The 24,428-nt window shown below is 40.0% G+C and overlaps 1 protein-coding gene across 7 annotated transcripts in view; it reads left to right on the top strand.

The window, feature by feature from the left end:
- The first annotated feature begins 7,099 nt into the window (after nucleotides 1-7,099).
- The window catches only part of ZDBF2 (zinc finger DBF-type containing 2), a 31,848-nt gene continuing 14,519 nt past the window's right edge, over nucleotides 7,100-24,428 (top strand). Inside the window, exons 1-5 of one of the 7 annotated variants that reach the window (XM_082689117.1) lie at nucleotides 7,100-7,232; nucleotides 12,619-12,671; nucleotides 13,430-13,507; nucleotides 14,550-14,654; nucleotides 21,207-21,334. In XM_082689117.1, the coding sequence (XP_082545243.1) occupies nucleotides 14,595-14,654; nucleotides 21,207-21,334 (188 nt within the window). In that variant the 5' untranslated portion in view covers nucleotides 7,100-7,232; nucleotides 12,619-12,671; nucleotides 13,430-13,507; nucleotides 14,550-14,594. Of the gene's footprint in view, nucleotides 7,233-7,324; nucleotides 7,401-7,561; nucleotides 7,975-8,104; nucleotides 8,285-8,345; nucleotides 8,911-12,618; nucleotides 12,672-13,429; nucleotides 13,508-14,549; nucleotides 14,655-21,206; nucleotides 21,335-24,428 lie in introns of those variants that run through there. The other 6 variants (XM_082689116.1, XM_082689113.1, XM_082689119.1 and 3 more) reach the window with 6 other exon arrangements.

Below are 24,428 nucleotides of genomic sequence, written 5' to 3'. Positions count from 1 at the left end.
TGAAGGCAATGGTGCTTGAGACTGATATATAGCCATAGGAAGCCCCAGTGTGAGCAAGACTGAATGGGAATCCGATTTTTATTGGGCAACACCAGGTACAGGTGACATTGATTTTTGTTATAAGGGCCTTAAGAAAAGCCCGATCCCGAAGTACATGGCTTCAGGCAAAATTGGGATCCTAAGCATAATTCTTTTAGTTTTTTTGTGAGCTGTATGAAGGCCAGAAGCACACATGTTATGATTGAGCAAAAAGTGCCAATAGCGTTTAGCAGTGAGGGTAGATACAAATCCTATCCATAGGATCCCCTAATTAGAACGGTTGTTGGAAATCACAGGAGCTTGATGTAATGGGAGTGTTGAAGTGAGCTGGCCTGTTTCTGGGCTGGTTAACCTTCACCAGTAAGGGACCTCAGCTATGTCAGTAGGATATGCATGTTGTGGGAGGAGTGTGGAAGGTCTGTGGAGGCCAGGCCCCACAACTGTGGGCATTTAAACTCTGCGTTACTCTTTCTGAGAGTTGAATGTAAATATCGCTTGTTTCGGGATGACTTTGGGGAAGACAGGTTACTTGGCCTTTGGCTTTAAATGTGTGGGTCTAAGAATGAGTGGTTGGTGGGGGCTGTGAAAAGTCTCGTGATGAAGTAGCTTTAGAACATTGGGCTGGTGTGGTGAAGGCGTGGGATGAGGAGCGTAAGGTAGCAGGCAGGAGCTCACAAGAATCAGCGGAGATCTGTAGCACTACGCATAGAGAGGGCCAGTCTTGTAAATGGAAAATTAAACATGTCAGCGCAATAGTTAGAGGGTATATTTCAAGTGATAGCTTTGAAACTATATTGTTTGTGATCCCATGTAGATTTTTTTTTTTTTTTATGTGCTTCTCCTTTCTCCGTGAATGTCATCCATGTTCTTTTCGGTCTAGACAGAAACTACACATCTCTCCAAGTGGAGCTCAAGTGTGTTCTTAACCGTCGTCCGAGGGGCTGAATTTTGGAGATATGGTTCAGATGCCAGTTTTTGATCTCGTTATTTATCTTAACGATTGCATGTTTACTAGCATAGCTTTGCAATCACAGGGCTTGTTACTTGGAGTTGGAAGGCAAGATAGGATATAACAGGGTCCTAGGTGAAGGGAACTGCCAGCTCCCAGAAATAGACATTTGGTGGGTGATACTGTTGCAGACAGCCCCGGTGTCAGGAGTCCGGGAGGATGGCCTAAGTGTGGAGCGATGCAACTGGGCTGAGTCCAAGGGATAGTTTTAAAAAAGAGCTTGAGCAGGAGGTGAGGCCGCTTTGAACTGTGAACTCGTGTGCCGGCAGGACCCATGCCTCCCGCAGTGAGGTCCTCTCCAGCAGCAAGCCAAAATTCTTTCCGAGAAGTCAGTAAGTCCTCTGTAGCCTGGCTCATCTGTTTTGATGCCAGGAAGCCACTCGGGGCTGTCAGGTGGCGGACGGTCTCTCTGTTCTCAGGCCTGTGGTGGCTTGAAGTAAAATTGTTTAGGAGGGCCCAGGTCCTGAAGGCGAGCAGCACTTCAGATTTTGAAGAAAAAAACGACTCCAGTTTTGACTTCAGTTTGCTTCTCACTATACAGTCACCCAGAAGGGATGCTGAAGTCAGTTTAGTTGCAAACCGTGTAGATGGTGCTTCTGAGGATATGAACTTCCTCTGTGCTCCTTCTCCATGTCTCCGGGACAGGCTCCTGTGCCAGAACCCATCGTCCAAATTTTGTTTCTCCCCTTTCTAAAGTCTCCTACTTTGAATTTTAATCTAGCTGCTATTTTTAGTGGAAAAAATTCAGAAGATGCATAAGCCATAACGTGATAAGTGCACGGTGACAAATGTTACTCTCGTCACTGTGCTCTTTCCCATGTCTCACCACTTCATTTTTGCCGTAACCGATTTTATGACTTCTTGGGTTTCATTTCAGAGTTTTTCTGTGGAAATATAATTATAAATGTATATCCTCAGTTCTCCCTTTCTTACACAAAAATTTATTATGCTTTGCCGTTTTCGCCTAATATATTCCAGAGCTCTTCCTAAATAATGTTTGAGTGTCATCAATTAATTTTTAAACGCAGGGTCTGTGGACTTCATACTGGCTTCTAAATTTGTCCTTATGTAACTATACTTAAGGGGAGTAATTCTATATTGTTGCAAGTCGACTGATGAAAACTATTGGGAGTTTTTGGTTTTTTTTTAAGATGTTATTTATTTTAGAAAGAGGGGGGCACCTGAGCACAAGCAGGGGGAGGGGCAGAGAAAAAGGGAGGAAAAGATTGCCTGCTGAGCAAGGAGTCCTGTTGTGGGGCTGGATCCCAGGACCCCAAGGTCATGACCCGGGTCAAAGGCAGACCCTTACCTGCTTGAGCCACCCAGGTGCCCCAACAATTGGAAATTTAAATATAGGGGAAGTCTCAAAAATATCATTCTCATATTGATGACTTAGTCTTATGAAAGCCAATAGTAATTATTACTTTTTTGTTAAAATTTAAAGCTCCAGAGGACATAAACTTTGAAATGAATTTTGAATTAGAGGAAGAACAAGTGTGTGGTTAGTCACATTTTCAGTCCCAATTATCACCAGAAGTTAGAGGCACTATCTTTCAGGATTATAAATTGTTCTTCAGGGAGCAAGACCAAAAAAAAAAAAAAAAAAAGTAAAGAAACAATTTGGGAATAGAAATGAAAGAGGGAAAAGAGTGAAAGAAAAAAAAAAGAGCGTAGAATATGGTAAGAATTGGTAAAGGATTACTAGAAAAAACTATGTCAGTGGTGTCTGCGTGGTCGACCCTGAGTCGGGCTCTGTCCTCTGCAGGGAGTCTGCTTCATATTCTCTCTCCCTCCAGCTTTGTGCTCTCAAATGGGTCAATACAATCTTAAAAAATAATAAAATAAAATAAAATAAACCCTATCTCAAACTCTGCGGTACTGATGTCTTTAGATAAAGCTGTATTAAGTTGTATCCACAGAATGTAAAAGTGGGAAGCAGTTTGATTAGACTGAAGCAAGAATAGAGCAGGGAGAGTGTAACAAAGAAGTTCAATCTCATTGTGCATAATTTTAAGTTGATGTGGGCAGCCGGGGATGATATTTGAGCTGTGGTCGCCTGTCCTGCTGCTGCTCCTTTGCCGGCATCTCCTCCTGACAGAGGAGACTATTAAAAAAAATTGTTATTGTGTTTGGTTATGGTGGATCAACTGTATGTTTAGTTAAAAACAGGCACATAGGGGCACCTGGGTGGCTCAGTTGTTGGGCGTTCGGCTCAGGTCATGATCCTGGGGTTCTGGATCTCGCATTGGGCTCCCTGCTCGGTGGGGAGTCTCCTTCTCCCTCTCCTACTCCCCCTGCTTGTGTTCCCTCTCTCGCTGTGTCTCTGTCAAATAAATAAAAATCTTTATTTTATTTTATTTTTTTAAAGGCGCATGTTGGGGTGCCTGAGTGGCGCTCTCCGTTCGGTGTGTGACTCTTGGTTTTGGCTCAGGTCGTGATCTCATGATCCCTGAGATAGTGAGATCAAGCCCTGTGTCCGGCTTGTGCTCAGCACAGAGCTTGGAGTTCGTTTTGGATTCGCTCTCCCTCTCCCTCTGTCCTCCTGCTTGTACTCTCTTTCTCAAATAAATCAATAAATCTTAAAAAAAAAAAAAAAGCTTATATTGCTCTGCTGTGGTTTGCCGACTTCAGCCATTATTAAATTCTTGTATGATGGATGAGGATTAAGCTCATCTCTATGATCTCCCCCTGCACTCCTCTCCCCACACTGAGATCCACCGCCATGCTCCGAGTGTCTGCCGTATAGGTTTGCAACTCTAAGCTACACTTTTACTTGTATTTCTTTTTCAAGAGCCTTTTGTTCCTTCTTGTTCCAACTCCCATCTTGCCTTCTGCCTTTCAAATGAAATTTTTGTCAGAGACAGGGACTGTCTTACAGGGAAGAATGAAGAACATGACAAAGTAAATAGAGATATTTTGTAATCATTCTTATTAGTTTTTAAGTTATGATTTGGAAGGGACATATGAGAGAACCCTTTTCTATAAAAGATGGCATTATAGGGACGCCTGGGTGGCTCAGTGGGTTAAAGCCTCTGCCTTTGGCTCAGGTCATGATCGCAGGGTTCTGGGATGGAGCCCCGCATCGGGCTCTCTGCTCAGCAGGGACCATGCTTCCCCTTCCCCCTTCTCTTTCTGCCTGCTTGTGATCTCGTCTGTCAAATAAATAAGCAAAATCTTTTAAAAAACAATAACAAAGTTATTTTTTTTTAAAAAAAGATGACATTATACTCTTTATATACTCTTTATAAAAATGCCAGGCTAGGGGCACCTGGCTGGCTCAGTCGGAAGAGCATGAGACTCTTGATCTCAAGGTCCTGAGCTCAAGCCCCAGGCTGGGTGCGGAACCTACAAAAAAAAAAAAAAAAAAAAAAAAGCCAATGGTGGGTAAAATCTTCATAATGATATCACCTATGAATAGGTTGATGCGCACGAAGAGAAATTCAGGGAAAAATAAACCAAACTCTAAACTGACAGAATCTAAAATCTTTTATGATTTGGGAATGAGATCCAGGCTTTCCCTTTTTCCTTAAGACATTAAGCTAATGTTAGCTTAAACAGCTCACAAAACAAAGGCACTATCAGAATGATTTCTGACATAAAATAACAGCTTTTATTCTTCCTTTTAAGGAAGAATGTGAAAAAACACATATATAGGATCCTTTTTCTTCCTGGAAAACAAATGGGGTACATACAAACCTTGATTTTTTTTTAAAGATTTTATTTATTTGCCAGAGATCACAAGTAGGCAGAGAGGCAGGCAGAGAAAGAGGAGGAAAGCAGGCTCCACGCTGAGCAGAGAGCCCGATGTGGGGCTGATCCCAGGACCCTGGGACCACGACCAGAGCCCAAGGCAGAAGCTTCAACACACTGAGCCACCCAGGCGCCCCACCAACCTTGATTTTTAATGTACTTTAAGTAAATACTTGCTGATCAGGTTTAGATCTATAATGGGTTAATAAAAGATTGTGGGAAACTGAAAAATTTTAAAGCTTAACCTTATAGATAATTAAGCTCAGCCAGAAAAGAACTCATTGCCAGTAGCCAGAAATCTAGTCTGAAGGGACTGCTAATCTGATGTAGGATGACACTTCCTTGAATAATATCATGCTGAAGAAAAATGCTGCCAACCACAGCACGTTGATTTTTTATAGTTTAGTATTTTTATTTCCTAAGAAGTGAAATAGCCCTTTCAGGCTTAGATTTGGTCTGGATCAGTCTTGCACATGCATATAAAGGGAAATAGAAGTAAGATTGGTTAAGGGATTTCAAAAACTTCTTTACATTCAGAGCCCAACTTTTAAAAATTCATTTTTATTTTATTACTTTTTAAAGATGTATTTATTTGATAGAAAGAGAGAGCACAAGCGGGGTTGGGGGGGCGGGAGGGAGGGGAAGGAGGAGAGGGAGAAGCAGATTGCTTGCTGAGCTGGGAGCCCAACTTAAGGTTGGATCCCAGAACCCTGGGATCATGATCTGAGCTGAAGACATATGCTTAACCATCTGAGCTACTACCCAGTTACCCCCCCTCCTTTTAAAAGATTTTATTTATTTAACACAGAGAGAGCACAAGCAGGAGGAGTGATAGAGGAAGACGCAGACTCTCCGCTACGCAGGGAGCCCAGTGAGGCTCCATCCCAGGACCCCGGCATCATGACCCCAGCTAAAGGCAGCCGCTTAACTTAACCGACTGAGCCACCCCAGATGCCCCTGGAACCCAACTTTTCTAGGTCACTTTTTGAATCAGTTGTATCCTGTGGTTTTCTATACAGTGTTGTCTCCTGTGGTTTTCTATACAGTGTTGTCTCCAGAGCCACCAGAAGTGTTGGTGATGCATCAAGTCTAGGATTTTTTTCCCCCAAGGAGCTGATCCTATTCCTCAGGTTTTGATGTTGGCATTTTCTGATGTAACCAGAAGAGGTCAATGCATGGCTTCCCAGGAGCATACAGAACGCATTTTTCTTCTTCAATGGTTTTTTTTTTTTTTTTTTTTGACCAAAACTTAAGATGGGTTGTAATTGACAAACCATACCATTAAAAATAATAAGTGGGTCGTTTCACTTTGTGTGTGTGTGTGTGTGTGTGTGTGTGTGTGAGGCTTATTTAACTGTTCAGATGTAGGTCTCTAAAATGCATTAAGAACTAATGTACTTGGTGAATATCTCTCAGAAGTCTAAACCCTTTTCGCTAGCCGCATCTCTTTTTTAGTGCTAAAGGAAATCTCTTTTTGGTCCTAGGAAAATCTGTTCTTTTTTCCTAGGAAGAAGCTCTCTTCAAGTTTAAGAGAATTCTATGCCTGTTAATTCCCTCCTTTTAGGGTTGTGGGTTTTATTAAACAGTGCATCTAAGTGAGTGGGAATAAGGACAATGTGAAAGGCTACATCCAAGTTTCTGCAGGGGGAGGTGATGGCAACTAGGTTCATATAACCACCTGGCCAGTACTATGAAGAGACCAGTTTGGAAAATGCACCCTGATTTCTGAGATGTCAAAGTGTGAAAAATGTGTGTCTTCGCATCTGTGAAATACATTATGTCATGGTGGCTGGGTTAATGTATAATAGGCTGTCTTTCACCATTTCCAAGGCTGGGATGTGGAAAGAGCTTGCCTTAGAAGAAGTCAGGTTTTTTTTTTTTTTTTTTGTATGTTAAAAAAAAAAAATCTAAATAGGGTTATAAACCAAATAGTTGAAATAGCCCAGGTTTAAAAATCACAGAAAGATGTCCTGGGTGAGGCAAGATCAGAGTAATACAAAAAGAATGGAAATTATGGCTGCAAAAGCAATGGATAATTGTAACAATGGCCAGAGAACAAGGTAGCTCATTCTAAGATTATTTTTTTACCTAAAACAGAAGCTCTCCCATTGGAGGCTATCTCCATTTTAGGGATGATTATTTTCCTTATCACGGATTTTCATCGATTCAGGTTTGTGTCGCCCATTACAGTCAGCTGTTTTTGCACAGCACCATGTTCGCAGTGGGTGGTACAGAACACCACCGAATGACTGAGGGGATTTTGGTTAATATTTGTAACCCTTTCATGCGCAGGGCAGGTCTTTCAATACCTAACCTCCCTCAGGGCTCAGTTTTCTCCAACCGGAGGATCCCTGGTCAGGTCCTCTCAGGGGCGGCCCGGAGCCCGAAGCGCAAGGACCCCTGCCTAAGCCCGACACGCCGCGCCGGGCACGAAGTAAGCGCTCATTAAACCGCAGCTTTTGTGGGCTGCAGCTCACTGCGGCAAACGCGCGAGCGGCGCCAACGCCGAGCCCTCGCAGCCGCATTCGCCTTTCGCCCGTGCCTGCGCTGCTGGGAAGGGGCGAGCCGTCTCCCTCGGGGCCCTCCGTGCTACAACCTTGGGGTCGGTCTCTCCCCCCGCTCCCCCCCCCCCCCGAGTCCGCTGGGAGCCCAGGCTTTTGGGTTAGCACAGGTTTGGTTTCCCGAGCTCCCGAGTGGGGCCCTGACCCCGGAGGCAGTGTTCGCTTTAAAAGAGCTCGGGGAGGGGCGCGTGGGGGCGGGAGGAAGGGGGCTCCGGCGCCGGGGGCGGGGGCGGGCGGGGGGCGGTGCGCGGCTCCTGCGTCAGAAGGGGCCCTGTTTTTCGCACCTTCCCTGACGTCAAAGCTCCATCAGGACCGCAGCGCTACGCTCCCGGTGGATGTCTACGTGGGCTGAGTCGTGACTCGGAGCCCGGGGCTGGCGAGGGACGCTCGCACTTCGCGGCTCCTCTCGCGCCGGCGGGAGAGGCCGGGGACCACGGTGTCCGGCTCCGCGGGCTGCGGGCGGCAGGCAGCGGGCGGCCGCGGCGCCCTGGACGGCCCCGGGGCGTGGGGGGGGTGGTCCGGGCACCGCCATGGAGCCGGAATAGGAAGGGAGCGCGCCCACCGGTCCTCGGCCGGCGCCCAGGCCCGGAAGGAATCCAGGAGGCCTCCGCGGAGGTGAGAACCGCGCCGCAGAGCCCCGCGCCGCAGAGCCCCGCGCCGGCCGCGGGCGCGGGCGGGGCGGGCCGAGCCGAGTCGAGGCGGCGCGCAGCCGGGGCGACGCCCGCGGGCTCCGTGCGCGCCGCGCGGCCGGGGGTGGGGCCTGCTCGCCTCGCGCCCCGGGCGCCTTCTTCCTCCCGAGGGGCGGCCGGACAGCTCGCCGGGCTCCCGCACCCGCCTCGCAGGTCCTCCCCGGCGTCTCGTCTCCCCACTCCCCTTTCCGCACCTCCTGCGGGAGCGGGGCCGGCGTCTCCGGGACCGGATCGAGGTGGCTGGGGCGTGGGGTGGAGGTGGGGCGCAGGCTGCTTCTTGTGCTTCTGTCCGGGGGTCTCTGGGTCGGAGGGGCCCTTGGGCTGGGCGGTGGGGAGGGGGCTGCTCGCCGAGGTCGCATTTGGGGCTTTGTACCCGCAGGGACTTGCGGGGGCACCTGTGGGGCCGAGATCCGGAGCCACCTGTCCGCAGATCCCCTTCCCCCAATGCCCTGCGCTGTATCCAGCTGTCCCCAGACCTAGGCCTTTATCAGTCTCTGGCGACGGGAATTTCTTTGGGGAGCGTTAGATTTTTGTGTGAACGATCGTTTCACTATTGTGGCGCAACAGTTGTGTGAATCTGGGCAGATTACGCCGTCGTTATTACGTGCCCCTGAGAAGGCCCTTTGCAGCTCCTAACGTTATCCGTCGCGATGATTTTGCAGCGCGGGGAAGACATGCATTACGAGATGCTGGCTTGCAAAGAACTAAAACGTTTTTTTGTTTTTTTTTTTTTTTTAAACCCCCAGAACGGAATTGTATTTAATTTGTTTTACAGCAGTTATATACTATGGGGGGGGGGACCCCCCACTGAAAAAGCCCATAGCAATTTCATCCTCAAGGGAGTCAGTATTAACAATTAGGGGTACGTAAACGCATATTCGTGTTGCATAAAGGGGGATACTAATGTAATCTGCCTTTTTTGCTTAATGCGTTGTGGCTTTTTTCTCTATCAGTGCATAAAGCGTCTTTGCACTGCCTTCTTAACTTGCAGTGATTTGGACCCAAAGCCTGGAAGGCAAGAATTTTCTTCTCCCTGCACCTTGGCCTGTGGCCAACCTTAGTAAAACTCTTAGAGATTTGACAAAGTATCACCGCTGTGGCCAAGATATTGGACAGAAAAAAGCTGAATTCAGGGTTAACAGTCATCTTCTGTAAAGTATTGTCGGTTCTGCTTAATGTGAGCCAGTGTTTTCTTTCAGATTGCAGTTTTCATCCATTAGTGAACTGTGAAATTAATTTTGTGGGTCATAGCTAGCACTTGAAATTAACGAAATAAGATGGCATAGGAAATATCAGAATGCATTACACGTAGCAAGGATATTTTGTAAGCTTTGTTTTAACTGCGTGTGTGTTGGGGGGGTGGTGCATGTGTGGGGTGCTTGTGTGATTGCGTATGTGTACTGGGTTGCGATATAAAATGTATTGCTTCCTCTGTGCCATGCTAATTAAGTTTCAAAAGTGCCTAATCCAAGGTACTGTCAGCTCAGATCTCAGAAAGGGAGCAATGATGCAATTAAGCTAAACGTTATCTTTACTCTTTTCTTTGGAATATGTGACAGTGTTTATTGCAGCAAATTAGATTCCTAATTATTTGTTTTCACATAATATTAAAACAGTCAATTAGCATTCTTGAAAATACAGAGACGAAGTATTTTTATGGAAGTTAAGACGTTAAGAGCATAAACTGCTCAGATTGACCTAGGGTCAAATCCCCCTACACTGTTTGTTGTTGGTGTGTGACCTGGAACAAGATCCTGCTTTTCTCTAAACCTCAGTTTCTTGATTTATAAAGTAGGAGTACCCAGGACACCAATTTCTTAATGCTGTTTGCTATTCAGGTAGGATAATGCATATGAAGCGGTTGACATAGTGCCTAGCCCAGATTAAGTATTCGCTAAAAGTTAGCCATTATTATTTTCTTAAGACTGAATGGAGGGTCTAGGATAATGCTTGTCACCAGATGCAGAAGATGAATAATCCAAACAAGTGGGAAGTTGAAAATGAGTTAATGTCGTGAGGGAGGGGACACTGAAATAACACGGTCTTTTTATTTCATTTGGCCATTGTTTTGTGATCGCTCCCAATTGTTTTCCTATTGCTAGACAGGTAATTTAGATGATCCTACTCAATAAACCCAAAGCGTTTCTGTTGTCTTTTTAAATTTAATATGAAGTTGGTGTCTCTCTTGTTAGGTGGTTGAAAAATATTTCCAATTGGGATTCTGGATTTTGTTAGCTCTTATTTCAAAATACCGCAGTCAGCTTGGGAAACACGCACTACAACTCTGAACTCATTTCAGTAGTGTGTTTATCTCTGCAGTGGGTACAGATGTCAGGTGTGCAAGAAATAGACCCCCCAAAATGCAATTTTGAGACATTTGTGTTGAAGTCACCTCAGGCAGTTCAGAGGTCTTTGTTCATGGCCCCCCATCAGTTTATACAGTTTTAATTGTTTCATGAACCAATGAAATAGAATGTAAGCATTGTCTTTTTGTATAGCATTATTATTTTTATAAAAAATGAATGCGTTGCACTCAAAGGAAAAAAAAAAGAAAACGCCATTGCTAGAGTACTTAATTGGGTGTGACAGCTGTAAAAGGTTGGGGGAAATCTTAAATGTTAATCATAATACTGCTCTCAGTTTTAGAAATGTCTTTTAAGTTCTTGTTCTATTTTAGAGGAACCAAAGTGAAAACTCAGTGATGGTAAATTATTATGTGGTTTTATGAAAATATGAAAAAACATGACTGGGAACTCTAGCTGTCTCAGCCACAAAAAACCTCAGTGACACAAAAAGCTTAACTTGGCCTTGAATCAAACATACACATTTATATATTTTAGGTTAGACAAAATATTGATGATCTGTGTCTGTATTTTTAAAGTCCTCTTTCTCATTTTTAAATCATTAACTCACTGACTGCTGGCTCCTATCTTGTCAGATAAGTGGGCTTTTGTCTTACACGGGTAAAATACTACACAGTTATTAAAGATTCTGTTTGGGAATTATATATAATATCATACAGAGGTGCCACGGCATATGGTTAGGTGAGAGAAGAGGCTACAGACTGTATGGTGTCATTCCATTTTTGTAAAAACATGTTTAGAACAAAGAATATATGATGAGTATTAATGGTGGGTAGTGGGATTATGACTGATTTTATGCTCTTTATTTTTATAATTGTACCGTAATAAAAATTTTCCTAATAAAAATGAATAAAAGTAATTTTTTAAAGAAAAAAACTCATGTGTGTTTTCCTAATTTGCAAGCATAAATGAAGCTAAGTCTTTGCTCTGATAATGATCCTTTGAATTTGGATATTTTGGACATTACCTAATTTTTCCAATATTCTACAAAATGGTGCTGAATATTTTAACTTACCCTGTGAAAAGCTCCCTTGAAGAGGGAAGAACCATTGTCCCAGAATTTTCTTAAATTCTGTTCCAGAATTTTCTTAAAGCTCTCTGTATAAACTGTTTTCCAAAAAAAAAAAATCCACACTGCCTAAATATGTTGTCTAAACTCTCAAGTTTTCTTTTAAATACAATATATTGAAACTGAATCTACTTTTCTTGCTTTATTGCCCCGTAAATTTTTAAATGACATCTTGGCTCCAGCTGAACTTGTCAGCTTACTATCTCTAAATGTACCTCCGCTTTCTTGCTTTTGTGCTTATGCATCTTTGTTACTTGGAATACTTTTTCCTGATCTTTGTTTAAGTAAATCCTACCCACTTTTCCAATATCCGGTTAAAAAAACCACATTCACTGTGATGTTTTGGCACTTATTTTGTGCATTTCTCAGATACCACCTGGTATTTTTGCATTCATTTCCTAATGCCATTTTAAACTACTTGAGAGCAAGAAAGCTTGTCTATTTCTATCCTTTAAAGCGTCTAGTGTGGAACTCTGCACAGGGTAGGCGCCAGATATTTATTCTTTGATAGACAATGCTGTCCCGGGCTCTTCTGAACCCAAGTGTTGGAATTATTTGTTAACCAGTGATTCTGGGCAAGGGGCAACATGCTGCCAGCAGCAGTGCGGAAGAATAAAAAAATGGATAATTTGGCTTAGTTGTCGATTGATAAAGAGAGAGGATAAAGAATTGACAGCATTCTTCATTGAAACTAACATAGGAGCTGAGTTATGTGGTGAGTCTAGGACCCAAAGTTAATTTTATGTAAATATTTCTTTCAAACATTTCCCATGAACATTTCTCATAGGAGGTTATAGCATCTTTATTTTTAGCCTTCCAGGGACCCAGTTTATTCACTTGCAGCTGCTTGTTCCTGAAACCCGGAGATGTGAAATATGGGATGGTGGGTGAAACGGGTGGGCAATCGGAGTTACTCTGCTCCAGAGCATCTTAGGAGGTCATGTAGGATTCAATGAGTCACTGTATGTAAAGTGTTTCGTGTGTTCAAGAGTTAATCTTTTTTTTCCCTGTTGAAGCATAATTGTGTTATTTTTCAAACTTAACTATGACTCTTTGCGGGGGGGGGGGTATGTAGTTGGCCTGTGGAAGATACTTAGGGGGCTTATCTTTTTTTTTTTTTAATTGCTTTAATTTACAGATGTTTGCCAGGACTGATTCAGCTGATGTAATACCTGCTCTTTCCTACTCAAGGTAGGTGACTTGTTACTTTATGAAAATACCAGGTACCAGTAGAATTCAGAATTGATAGTAAAAGACCCCTTCAGTCATGAAAAGTAATATAATCCCAGACCCCAAAGAAATGATTCCTTTAATAAGAATTTTATTAGTGCATAAAAAATGATGACTTATGTCATTGCTTCAGCCTGTCTCAGAATCACCTTAGAGCATTTTAAATATGCATGATATGCATGTGCCTGGCTCCCTGCCAGGCGATTCTGATTCGGTAGGATTTTCAGGTGGGGCTTCTCGCATGCAAAGTTTTAAAAATGCACATCCGGGTGCTTCTGAGTCATTGTAGCTCATTGTCATCACGGCATGTATGTGACAGGAGATGATAGAGGTGTCACAGAATTGTCGGATAGCAACGTGGAATGGGAATGGGAAATAAAAATGGGAATTGAAGACTGTAAGTGTTGAAGATCAAAAAAACTAGTTTTTTAGTTTTTTCAGTTTTGTGTTTGATACTAGATTCGTACTCTAATTTTGCCTTTCATCCAATGATTGTTTTAAATATGTTTTGAAAAAAGCATTAAAAAGCTTGTTAGTTTATGATTTTCAAAGTTCAGATTTAAGTGCTATGGTTCTTTCAGCTGGAAAATTGCTCTCTCTATAAATACAACGAAAGTACTTGTTTCATTTTGCTGTTTCAGGTCAGTAAATGAAGTAAAATAATGGAAAAAACACCATATTTTAAGGAAATCATTTTTTAATATACTCTTCTGTTTCAGAGGCTGGTTTAATTGATTTATTTTCCCCGTAAGCGTGGAAGTTAGAAAGTCAGAGTTTCTTACAATAAGACGTAACAGGTAAGGGAATGTTATAGTAGCATTTTCATTTAATAAAACTCTCCTGTTTTCTTTGATTTCAAAGCTGTCATTTCATTTTTAAAGGATGATTTTAATTAGTAAGCTTTTTGTGTTGCAGAATCATCTTATCAGAAATACTCAACACATTATAGGATCATTCTGTTACATATTTTCCAACAGACAAGAATGTTTAAAATAATTAGAACTAAAACATGATGAAATTATTTCTTATGATTCTGTTTGCACTTTAATGAAACAGCTCCAAAATGAAAATTGTGTTGATTTATTACTTAACGTAATCAGTAATAGTAAACACTCTGTGTCAGTGAATAAATTGGTTGTGTATCAGAATTACTTGGGGAATTAAATTCTGAATTCTAGGCTGTGTCTCAGCCCTACTAAATCAGAATTTGGGAGAATAATTTCGATATTCAGCCCGACTTGTGAACCACTGCAGTAATGCAGTGTTGAAGGATTATAGTTTTAAGGGAGTAGGAACGTGGGAACTTTATTTGTAGAGAAATCTCATTTCACCAATTGGAAAAAATTCCTCATATTTAACTTGTTTTTTGTGGTTGTCAGAAGAGAAGTGTCTTGTGTTTCAGACATGAATTAGTAATTTTGAGTTTTAATGACTCTGTCCAATAATTTATTTTAAATTCTGCCCCCTTTGTGGAGTCAGTCGAAAGGTACGTGCGGTATCTTTATTTTCGTGGCAGAATTAGATGGTGGGTGTGACGCGGAGTCTGCTTCTCCCTTGTCCGCCCCCCCTGCTTATGCTCTCTCTTTCTTTCTATGTCAAATAAATAAACCAATCTTAAAAAGAGAGAGAGAGAGAGAGAGAAGGATGCACAGCTCTCATATGCACTCCAGGCTCACTGACGGATGCAGCAGCTCACGGCAGCCTCCCCTAATTCCATAATTATCATAAAGAAGAGTGCCTCGACTCGGGGGTGCACTTCTGCTCTGTGACACTATCACAGCTGTTTTCCGCACGGCAGTAGGGAATGATTGCGTTTTTGCCATTTCTCTTCTTTTTCAGTTTGAATTTTCCAGGACTGTAGCCGCTTGACTTTGGTCATTCACCATGCAGAGCCGACAAGGATACTGCAGCTACTGCTGCGTGCGCTATAATAGCCTGGAACAGGTGAGAGGCCCCTGCTAACGTGCTTGAACCTCAGAAGACCTCGTTTATTTAATATGTTAAATTCATTTATTCATCCACTGAGCAGATCGTGTTGCAAATCTTCTAGTCGGTAGACACTGTTTAAGGCTCTCAGGGTGAGACTGTGAACAAATCCAGCTACCTTTCTTCATGAAGCTTACTTTGTAGTGTGCTAAGACAGAAAATAAATAGTCATATAAATTTGTCAGATTGGGGATATGTGAGATTGGGATAAATGTTACGAGGAAAACAGAAGAGAGAAGAGTGCAGTTTTAGATAGAGTAGCCGGTGGGGTGAAGGAAGGGACGTTAGAGTTGAGATTTGAACCAAGTGTGGGATCCTGGCTTGCTTATCTCTGGGGGGAGAATTTCTAGGTACAGAGAAGAGAGAATGGAGACCCCAAGGCAGAGGGGTGGTCAGCATGCTAACCCGAAGCCGGCAGCCGACGTGGCTGCAGTGCTGGCCGGTTGCAGGGCAGGTGTTAAGTGAGAGGGGGAGAATTCAGAGGATTAGATTCTAAAAGACGCTGTAGAATAACGGAAGGACTTTGAAGTTTAGGCTTTAACATACCAATGTTTTAAGTTTTGCTGTAGTGAAATGTAGCTTTCCCCCCCTCCTATTGTTGCTTATGTTTTTAGTGTCATAAAAGATTGCCTAATCTGTGGTCCTGAAGATTTACGCCATGTAATTTCCTCTAAGAATTTTAGTTTTTGTTCTTACATTTAGGCCTTTGGTTCATTTTCAGTTAATTTTTAAAGAATATATATTGTGATTTTAATTACCTCTTAAAAGCCCTGTCTCTAAAGACTGTCACACTGGGAGTTAGAACGTCAATGCGAATTTTGGGAGTGGGACACAATTCAGTCCCTAGCAATTATATTGATTTGAGTTTTAGCCCTTAAACCAATTTTGCATCCCTGGGCTAAATCCCACTTGGTCATGGTGTTTAATCCTTCTGTATGTTGCTGGATTTGGTTTGCCAGCATTTTGTGGAGGATTTTTATATCTGTATTCATAAGGGATATTGTCTATAGCTTTCTTTTCTCGTGATGTCTTTGGTTTTGGTATTGGGGCTTCCTAGAATGAACTGAGGAGTGCTCCTTTCTTTTCTTTTTGTTGGAAGAGTTCGTGAAGCCTCATATATGGACATTTTGAAGCAAGTCTTCATGGTAATAGTAGCTGTAGTCCTCTGACCAGGATTGTTAACTTGGAAGAGTCTCAAGGTTTTCTTCAGGGTCTAGGCTGAGGAGTTGTGTCATAAGTGAAGTCATAATATAATGAAGCTCTGGTCCTGGTAGTGCTGGACTGTTTTATCCCAAGTGAAATCTCAGACAAATTGTAATACATAAAAATTCAACTATATAGTTGCATTTGTTTTAATTGTCAACAGTCATCATTTAAATTCATACTAAGGAAATGTTTTGTGATGTATTGTGATTTCTAGCTCTCTGCCTTAAAAAAAAAAACAAACTTTCTAAGGCTGGCTATAAGCACGAGGCAGCAGGTAATGAGTTTCAAAACTCTCTTTAGTATTTCTGTCACAATTGATAATTATAGCATCACTTGACTGGAAGATTATTTGTTGAACTTTTGATAGTAATAAAACATACTAAATCTTTAACTACAAGCTGTATTCGGTAAGCATTCAGTCTAACTTTTTCTTAAGGTTTAAAATAATTTTTTAGACATTTGGATACTCATGCATTAAACAGACATTAAAAAAACTGCTAATGATAGTCAAAGTAATATGTGCTAAGTATAAAGGTTTAAATAAACTCATTTGAAAAGGTTTAAATAAATAGATTAAAGAAATGGATAAATTTCATGGCTTTGGAGACCTTTTAAGGCAGTGGAGAAGTACAGTGCCCAAATCTAGGTGAATATTCAACAGAAACAATGGAAATCAAAAGGTAGAATACAGCTACCAACTCAGAATTCTATGCTTAAGAAATACATCCTTGAAAAAAGTGAAGTAGAAATATTTCAGGAAAAAAAAATCTAAGGGAATTTGCCAGCATCAGCAGATCCTCACTGAAGGAAATCCTAAAAAGAGTTCTTCAGATAGAAGGAAAATGATTCCAGCCGGAAGCTCAGAGAGATGGGAAGGCATGAAGATCAATGGAAAGGTGGTAGGAGATCTAAATGCATAGTATCTCGTATGTGGGGTCAACAACAATGGCATAGACACTGTAAAGAGAGTAAATCAAGTTAAGTCCTTGCTCAAGAAGAGAGTAAAAGTAACAAGTAATTTTAGATCTTGGTAAGTTCTGGGCTGCTTGTTATAGTCTGTTACTGCTAATAGACTAGAAAAAGAGGCTAGCCTATAACTAACTGCCAGGTTAACAGAAAGGGAAAACTTGCAATATTAAAAAACAGTCCATGAGAAGACAAGAAAGAAGAGATATAGGGACATCGGATAGGTATGAATAATAAAAAACAGATTTAAAAATAAAAACAAAGCTTAAATAGAAATATACCAGTAGAATATTAAGTGAAAATAGACGTGGTGCTTGAATTAAACTATATTTAATATTTTATTGGAGATTCTAGCCAGGGAAATAAGGAAAGAAAAAGAAATTAAAATGACAAAAGTTTAGATAAAAAGAAACAAACTGTTATTTGTACACAGTGTGATTGTGGACATAGAAAATCCTAAAGATATCTAGGTAAACTGTTAGAACTGGTAAGTGAATTTATTATTTGTTTAATTAAAAAAATTTTTTTTAGTGAGTTTAAGAAATCTTCTTGGGCCAACATAAAAAGAAATTGTATTTTTATATTGTAACACCACACAGAAAATGAGATTTAAAAAAGATCCTTACAGGGGCGCCTGGGTGGCTCAGTGGGTTAAAGCCTCTGCCTTCAGCTCAAGTCATGATCCCAGGGTCCTGGGATCGAGCCCCATATCGGGCTCTCTGCTCCGCAGGGAGCCTGCTTCCTCCTCTCTCTCTGCCTGCCTCTCAGCCTACTTGTGATCTCTGTCTGTCAAATAAATAAATAAAATCTTTTTTTTAAAAAAAAAAAGATGCTTACAACAGCATCAGAGGACATCAACTCTTCAGGAATAAATGTAACAAAATATGTATATAAGATTTTTCTATAAAACAGTATAAACATTCAGAAAGTTAAGAAAAATTAAATAATTGGTGTGCTATACCGTGTTCATGGATTGAAAAAGTCAATATTATAAGCATGTCATTTCTCCTCAAATATATATATTATTCAGTGAAATTCCAAACAAAATTCCAGAAAAATTGCTTTTAATGAAAATTAAGCCAATTCTAAAAATATGTATGTACATGCAAAAGGTATGTATGTACATGCTTAGGAAAACTAGGATACTCTTGAAGGAGAAGAACAAAGTCAGAAGTAATAAATATCCAAATTTATTACTAAACTACAGTCTTTAAGACAAGGGTGCAAAGTCAGAAAGATTATGGAAATAAACCAGAAACTCCGGAAAAGACTCTGGAGTCTTTGATTTGTGACAAATGTGGCGCTAAAGCATGGTGAGGACAGGAATTTCTTCAGTAAAGGGTACTGGGTCAGTTGGCTGTCCATATGGAGAAAAAGAAATGAAACTCTATTACTATCTCATCCTGGACACAAAAGTCAGTTCCAAATAGATGATAGATATAAATATTGCAGGCAAAACAATAAAACTTCTAGAAATCAATAGAAAATCTCCATGATTTTGAGGTAGGGAGAGATTTCTTAAACTTGTAACAGAAAGCACTGGCAAAGAAAAAAAAATGGTGAATTGGACTGCCGTAAGAAGCAATGAGAGATGATTAAGAAGGTGGAAAAATGCCCTGTAACTATTCCTGGAAAAGCTGTGGATACACACACACACACACACACACACACACACATATACACACTTTATGATACCCCGCCCAAAAGAAAGTGAAAAGGTAAGCCACAGGGAATGATACTTGAAACACATATAATTGAAAGAAGAGCCCATGTCCAGAATAAATAATTTCTATAGTTCATTTAAAAAAAAATTAAAGATGCACTTGAAAAACAGGAAGAGACTTGGACACACCATAAAAGAAGATATCCAGGTAGCCAGGAAAATGAAAAGCTATCACAAAAATTGCAAAGCAACAGTGATACAACATGAATCCCCACCCCCCTGTCCAGTAGCTAAAAATTAAAGAGCCTGACAATGGCAGGTGTTGATGAGAAAGAGGAACGGAAACTATGATCCATTGCTGGGGAGGGTGCAAACTGGTACAGCCACTTTGGAAGACTAGTCAACAGAGGGTACTACAGCTGAGTATATGCAAACCTTATGACCCAGAAGTTCCAGCTTTACTAATACACTCAACAAAAATGCATGAACGTGGGCACCAAAAATCACATCTAAGAAAGTTTTTTGCAGCATAATTTATAACAGCCATGAGCTGTGAAAGACACAAAAGTCCATCAAGAATGAGATGAATCAATGATACATGGTCTATTCATATGATGGGATGCTACACAGAAATTAAGGGGAATGGACTACAGCTAATTTGGATAAGTATGAATGTGAAAGAGTATATAGACTGTATGACTACACTTACATAAATTTAGAAACTTTCAAACCTAATCTATATTGTTAAAATTTAGGTAATAGTTAATTTGGGGGAAGAGGAAAGGAATATTAGGTTGCTATGGGACATTAGAAGGGTTTTGAGTGCTCAGTAGTTTTTCATGGATAGATGGTTATGGATGTGTTTTATTTGGTGATGATTTATTGAGCTATACATATGATTTGTACACTTACCTTTATGTGCATGTCAATTCAGAAAATTTAAAGAAACTGACACCTCCGGGGGTATATAGTGTGGTGTTATCTGTGGTTTGTGTCAGTGCAAGTTTTCCATTTATGTTGACTTTTTAAAATTTTTACTGAGGCAGAGAGGATGAGGTTGGATTTTAGTTGAACCTTTGTTTCCTTGTACCTTTGTTCCCTTCGTGAACCAGGAGGGTGAGGATACTGGACAGTGAGGAGCTTTGAGGGTGGAGGATCTTGAAACTGTCATAATTTAGACTGTTACTGGGGCTAAGGCAGCATCAACGTAGATCCCTGAAGTCAGCACGGAAGGAGAGATTTCCAGTTGTTAACAGTGGTCAGGAGCTGCCAACCTGGCTTAAGATCTTTTGGCATCTTTACTATGATATTTAATATGTGACTTTTCCTTGGTATTGTTAAATGAAAACACGTTATTAAATTGTTGTCAATAACTCACATTGGAAATAGGGCATTAGCAATAGCGTGTTATAGGGAAAGAGGATAAGCTTTAGAGTTAGATGCAGATCGAAACCCTGGCTTTGTCCCTGGCTGCTCAACTGGAGGCAGTTTACCCGAGTCCTTTGTGTTTTACTTTCTTTATATCAAAATGGGGACAAGATTCATACTCAGTGAAAATTCGATGAGATTACTTTGTGAATGGAATAGTACTGTGTTTGAGGCATTGCACGGGCTCAGTAGGCTTCTTTCCTATACCTCTAGATAGTTCACTGAATGACAACACAGACTCTTTCTGTGGAGAGAATTACAAAACAAAACAAAAATTTTCTTTTAAAGATTTTATTTATTTATTTGACAGAGAGAGAGCAACATCATCAAGACAGGCAGGCGGGGGGTGGTGGGGGAAGCAGGCTTCCTGCTGACCACAGAGCCCGATGTGGGGCTCGATCCCAGAACTCTTGAGATCATGACCTGAGCCGAAGGCAGAGGCTTAACCGACTAAGCCACCCAGGTGCCCCAAAATAGAAAAATTCTGTGTATTTATTCCAATATTCTGTTTAAGTGAGGATTTGTAATCTCTGAAGAAAAATGATGGACTTTTTGTGCATTATTAATCTTCAGCTTTTACAAACACAGTGATCCAACCCTCTTCTCTTATTTTAATAGATTTTTATAGAAATATTTGCTCAGTACAAATATAAGAATTTATAAGAAAAAAAATTAAAATTACCTGTAAGTGTAGCCCACAAATGTAAATGCTTTTAAGATTTTGGTGCTTTTTCTTCCATTGATTTGTCTGTACATTTTATTTTATTTTTTATCTTCTTTTATTTTTATTTGTATGTTTTAAAATCACAGGTTTAGGTAAAAGCATACATGTGATTTTTGCATCCCCCATTTTTCTCTTACCTAACATTTCTCCATGTTATGTAAAATTTTTCATATTATTTTAGGTAGTTGCATAGTATTATGTCTTAGGTCATGCTATAGATTTTACTATTAAACACTTTGAAGATTTCCAGTTTTTTGTTGTCATGCTCTGATAAGCCTCATTTTTTGCATAAATCGTCAACGTTTACGATGATTTCCTAAGAGATTTAGAGAAATGTAATCACTATATCCAAGGGAAAGAAACTTCTGTGTTTTTTGCTACACATTTTAGAATTGCTGTGCAAAAAGGCTGTCTCAATTTATACTTCTACCCAGAGTATCAAAATGAATCCATTTGTGAAACTCTCACTACTGTTGAGTGTTACCTGTTTAAAACTGCTTAGTGTGCTTTTTCTTTTTAATAGCATATGGCCAGTCCCCAGCATAGATACTTGACCACCCAGAATCGACAGAGGATGGGCACCACGAGCTTGATGGAACGTTTCCTGCAGGATGTGCTCCGGCACCACCCATATCATTCTCAAGAAAACAGGTAAAGAAAGTCGCTGACTGGAATTCTGTTAGAACAGTTTTCTTGTATGTTCCATGTTTTTCCAGACTATTTTTCCAGTCTTGTACTTCTTAAAATAAATCTTTTCATTAAAGAATATAAAGTGAAATTTTACCTAGTAACTTCTCTTTGCTCCTATTTTAAAATCTTTTCTAGCTTAAATAAGAAATTTCACTGTAAAAGATATGGACCGCACCCTTCTTTTTTCTAAATAAAAGCCTTAGGTCAATCAATGGTTATCCATCATTAAGGTGTTCTGTTAAGTATATGGTAGGATTAAGCAGGGGAATATGGTGGGGGCAGAAATAGCCTTTAGAAGATCAGGAACAGACCAGCTGGTGCCTGCAGCAGAGAAAGTAAAGTAACCATTCCACCTCAACTGAATGATTTGCTAACCGAAGAGAAGAGGTAACAAATGGAATCTGCTTTTTAATCTGTCAGTGTCTTGATAGCTTTTTTTGTATCAGTGTTTTGGTTGTTTTAATAAAAATAAATATTTTTATAACATTTAAGGGTTAATGTATGTCAAAGCAAACATTGGTAGAAGATTAGATTAAGTACTGTGTGCAGGTTTGCAGCTATAGCTATAGGAGATAAAGCAAAACAGATTATTAGCATATCTGTGCAGAATAGTTGAGATAAGCACCAGCTGTAGAAAAAGGATAAACTTCTTGAATGCTTTGTTTTGCAAGTCACAACCCAGAAATGAACAAATGGTGAAAAAGTTTACATGGGGAAAAAATTTAAAAAATACATGTTTTTCTTTAGCTGTTGGAAAGATAGACCGTCTTGGGCTCAGTATAAATTTCCAGCTTATAGCTTGTATAAGCAATGCTTCAACAGACATTTGTACATGCAGCTATTTCTGTGATCTAGAATTCTAGAACTTGAACTTCTGGGCTCAAGTTTCTGGGCCTTAGAAAATATTTTCTATCTTTTAAACTTTCATTTTGATATAGTTTCAGGTTTACAGAAAAGTTGTAAAACTGCTACAAAAACATTGGGAGTCTTCAAATGTTAAATCTAAAATAATGATGGTACAATGATCAAATCCATGAAATTACATGCTATTTACAGTCCCCCTTCAGATTTTGTCAGTTGTCTTCCTAATGTCCTTTTTCTGGGACCAGGATTCAGTCCAGGATCACACATGGCATCTAGCTGCCCCATCTCAGACACTCTTAATCAGGAACAGTTGCCCAGTCTTTGCTTTCAAGCCTTGGACTCTGCTGGCCAGTTATTTTGTAGGATCTCCCCAAATTGGGATAAGCCTGACATTTTCTCATGATTAAAGTTAGGTTATGCATTTGGAACAAGAGTAAATTATAATTGGTGTTGTGCCCTTCTCAGTGTCTTCAAGCGATCCATGATGTCTGCATGTCTCATGGCTGGGCTGGTGATGTTAACTTGGAGCACTTAATTAAGGTGGCTTCTCTAATGTTACTCTTTCCCCATTATAATTAGTAAGACTTGTGGAGAACTACTTTGAGACTGTGTAAATAAATATGCTGTTTCTCATTTCCACCCATTTATTGTAAGCGTTCATGGATGGTTTTTCCCTGAAACAGTTATTACGTATATTAGCCTCCATAAAGAAGAGCTTTCTGGTTACCTTATTTATCTGTTTTATAATTTTAAACTCATGGCTGTGTCTCCAATGGGTGTTAATAACTTACTGTTACTTATTTTGTTACTCAGGTGGTGTGTGGAACTTTAAAATTCTTGAGACACTTCCTAGAAGACTATGCCAAATTATATACAATTATATAACATACATATACCCCAGTAGTCCATGAGAGTGCTCATTTACTGTTGTGCTTGCTAACACTGGGATTAGCAACTTCTTTTTTTCCCCATAATAGGCCAAAAAGGCATATCCCTTCATTAGCCTTTATTTACTTATGTGTAAAATAGAACATCTCTTTACATAAGTTTTTTTTCAGCCATATGTTTATTTTATGGATTATTTGTAGACATTGCATGTTTTTCTATTGAATTGTTTCTGTATTTTGGATTTGTATACAAGATTTATAGATAATAGTCCTTTGTATTTTAAATATAATTATTTTCCCAGCATCTGTCATGTGTCTTTCATCTGTGTGTATTGTCCTTTACCATATCGAAATTAAACATTTTGACATAATGAGACGTAAACGGAATTTTCCTTTATGGCTTCTTTCATGTCTTTTTCTTCATGTCCTTATTTCTGCTTCTAAATATTTTTAATCTTCCTGGAATTTGTTGCCATATGTGATGTGAGGCAGGACTTCTTATTTTTTTGTAAAAGTATATTAATTATCTCCATTGATATAAAATGTCACCTGTAAGGATGCTTGGCTGGCTGGGTGGGTAGAGCATGAAGCTCTTGATCTCCTGGTTGTGTGTTTTGAGCACCATGTTGGGTGTGGAGATGACTTTAAAAACAGCAAAATATCACCTGTAACCTGTTACCTGTTACCTGTAACGTAAATTCCTCTGTTGGTGTATCTATATCTACGTTCCCATCAGTAGATCTGATTTTGAATTCCATTTTTTTACCTCGAGTTTTTTTTTATCCCATGCTAACACATTATTTATGTTTATAAGCATCATAAATTACAGAGTTTATTTCTAAAAATTTGTTCTCTTCCCCCTTATCTAGACATTGTAGGTTTTTCTATTTTAATCTTTTTGAAATCAGCTCTTTATTTTTTTTTTTTCTATTTTTTGGTTTTCCTTTTTCCTAATTAATTTCCTCAGATTTCCTGGGTAGGGGGAAATTTGATTATCTTTCTTTGTGAATTAAGTGCTCATTTAGTTAATTTGTGTCTGCTAATTCTTTTTTTAGTGGAAGATTTAAAAGTGTGAGGTTTCCATTTTGCTTACATCTCATAGGTTTGATGTGTAGTTTTTATTTTATTTATAGATTTCAAAAATTTAGCACAAGAATCATATAAAAGGGGTTTTAATCTTTAATGGTTAGATTTTTAGAGGGCTTTTTGTTGTGAAATTAATTTAAAATGAGTAGAAATATAGATTGTGATTTAGTTAATTTTAACCACATGTGAGGTAAATCAAAGCACCTACATGGTGATTC

This window comes from Mustela nivalis, assembly GCF_964662115.1.
Source record: "Mustela nivalis genome assembly, chromosome: 11".
NCBI classification, from domain to species: Eukaryota; Metazoa; Chordata; class Mammalia; order Carnivora; family Mustelidae; genus Mustela; species Mustela nivalis.
This window is presented reverse-complemented; position numbering and strand designations above follow the sequence as displayed.